The following is a 1020-nucleotide window of genomic DNA, read 5'->3' as shown; positions in this document are numbered from 1 at the left end:
TTTTCTTTTTCTTTTTCTTTTTTTTTTTTAGGGAGTTGCTAGCAGCGGTTTAGTCGTTGGCCACCCTACGCCAGAGACGGGGCTGGGAGGAAGGGGATGTCGGAGCAACCAGAGATAGGCCGAGAAGAGAGGCTGCGCTGCCTACCGCGCACACCGACTCCGCAGCCGCCGCCCGAGCTGCAGCTACTGCCCGGGGCGCTGCCGCTGCCGCCGCGTCCTCCACTCCTGCACTCCCCACCTCCCGCCGGCCCCGCCGGCTCTCCGCCCGGCCGGCGCGCGCGCTCGCTCCCGCGCCCAAGACGGGGGCGCACCAGCAGCCTCCCGGAACCCGCTGGGGGCGCCCAGGCGCAAGAACCCCGCGCCCCGGACACGTCTCAGCCGGGCGTCCAGCCCACTCCCCAGCCCCTCCAGGGAGGCCCCCAACCCCGGGGCGCAGATCCGAGCAGGGCAGGCGTGTCTCCACCGACCGGCGCGCTCGGTGCCTCCTCCCTTCCCCGGGGGAACCCTCCCCTAACAGGGGATGCCGCACCACTGCTGCTCACGCCGGGTGCCCCAACCCTATGAGAAAGCAGAAAATGGAGCGCAAGGGCGCCTCGCCACCCTGCTGTCTCCCAGGTGCCCCCAGCTTTGGGAAGGAGCGACAAACGGGACGCAGGAGGGGCCCAGCAACTTTTCACTCCCTGCTTTGCTTCGCTCTGGCGGGGGGCGCGACAGAGGACTGCCGGGCTGAGCGGCAGAGGGGCGAGGCGCCTTCGACATCAGTGTTCTGTGCTTATGTGTCTGCGCGTCCTGACTCTAGGGAGGACAGAAGTTGAAACGACATGCAAGGTCGATTAATAAAAGCACAGAGGCGAACGCTTTTCGCCCTTAAAAAAGGGGAACAGTCGCTCCAAGACTCCTCCCTTCCAACCTCCGGCGCACTGGGGCGGGGAGGTGCTGTTTGACTAATCATTCATTCACCCGCGAAAGAGGGAGGGACCCGCCGGGCTGCTAATCTCTGGCGGGGGGGGGGGGGGGGGG

General features: G+C 66.6%; 1 protein-coding gene across 1 annotated transcript in view; it reads left to right on the top strand.

Annotated features, from left to right (window-relative positions):
• Positions 1 to 594, top strand: part of LOC117804163 (proline-rich protein 2-like) — a 962-nt gene extending 368 nt beyond the window's left edge. Inside the window, exon 2 of the mRNA XM_034670318.1 lies at positions 32 to 594. Within this exon, the coding sequence (XP_034526209.1) occupies positions 97 to 564 (468 nt within the window). The 5' untranslated portion in view covers positions 32 to 96 and the 3' untranslated portion in view covers positions 565 to 594. The remainder of the gene's footprint in view (positions 1 to 31) is intronic.
• Positions 595 to 1020: the final 426 nt, after the last annotated feature.

Source organism: Ailuropoda melanoleuca, chromosome 1 (genome assembly GCF_002007445.2).
Source record: "Ailuropoda melanoleuca isolate Jingjing chromosome 1, ASM200744v2, whole genome shotgun sequence".
In the NCBI taxonomy this organism is placed as follows: Eukaryota; Metazoa; Chordata; class Mammalia; order Carnivora; family Ursidae; genus Ailuropoda; species Ailuropoda melanoleuca.
This window is presented reverse-complemented; position numbering and strand designations above follow the sequence as displayed.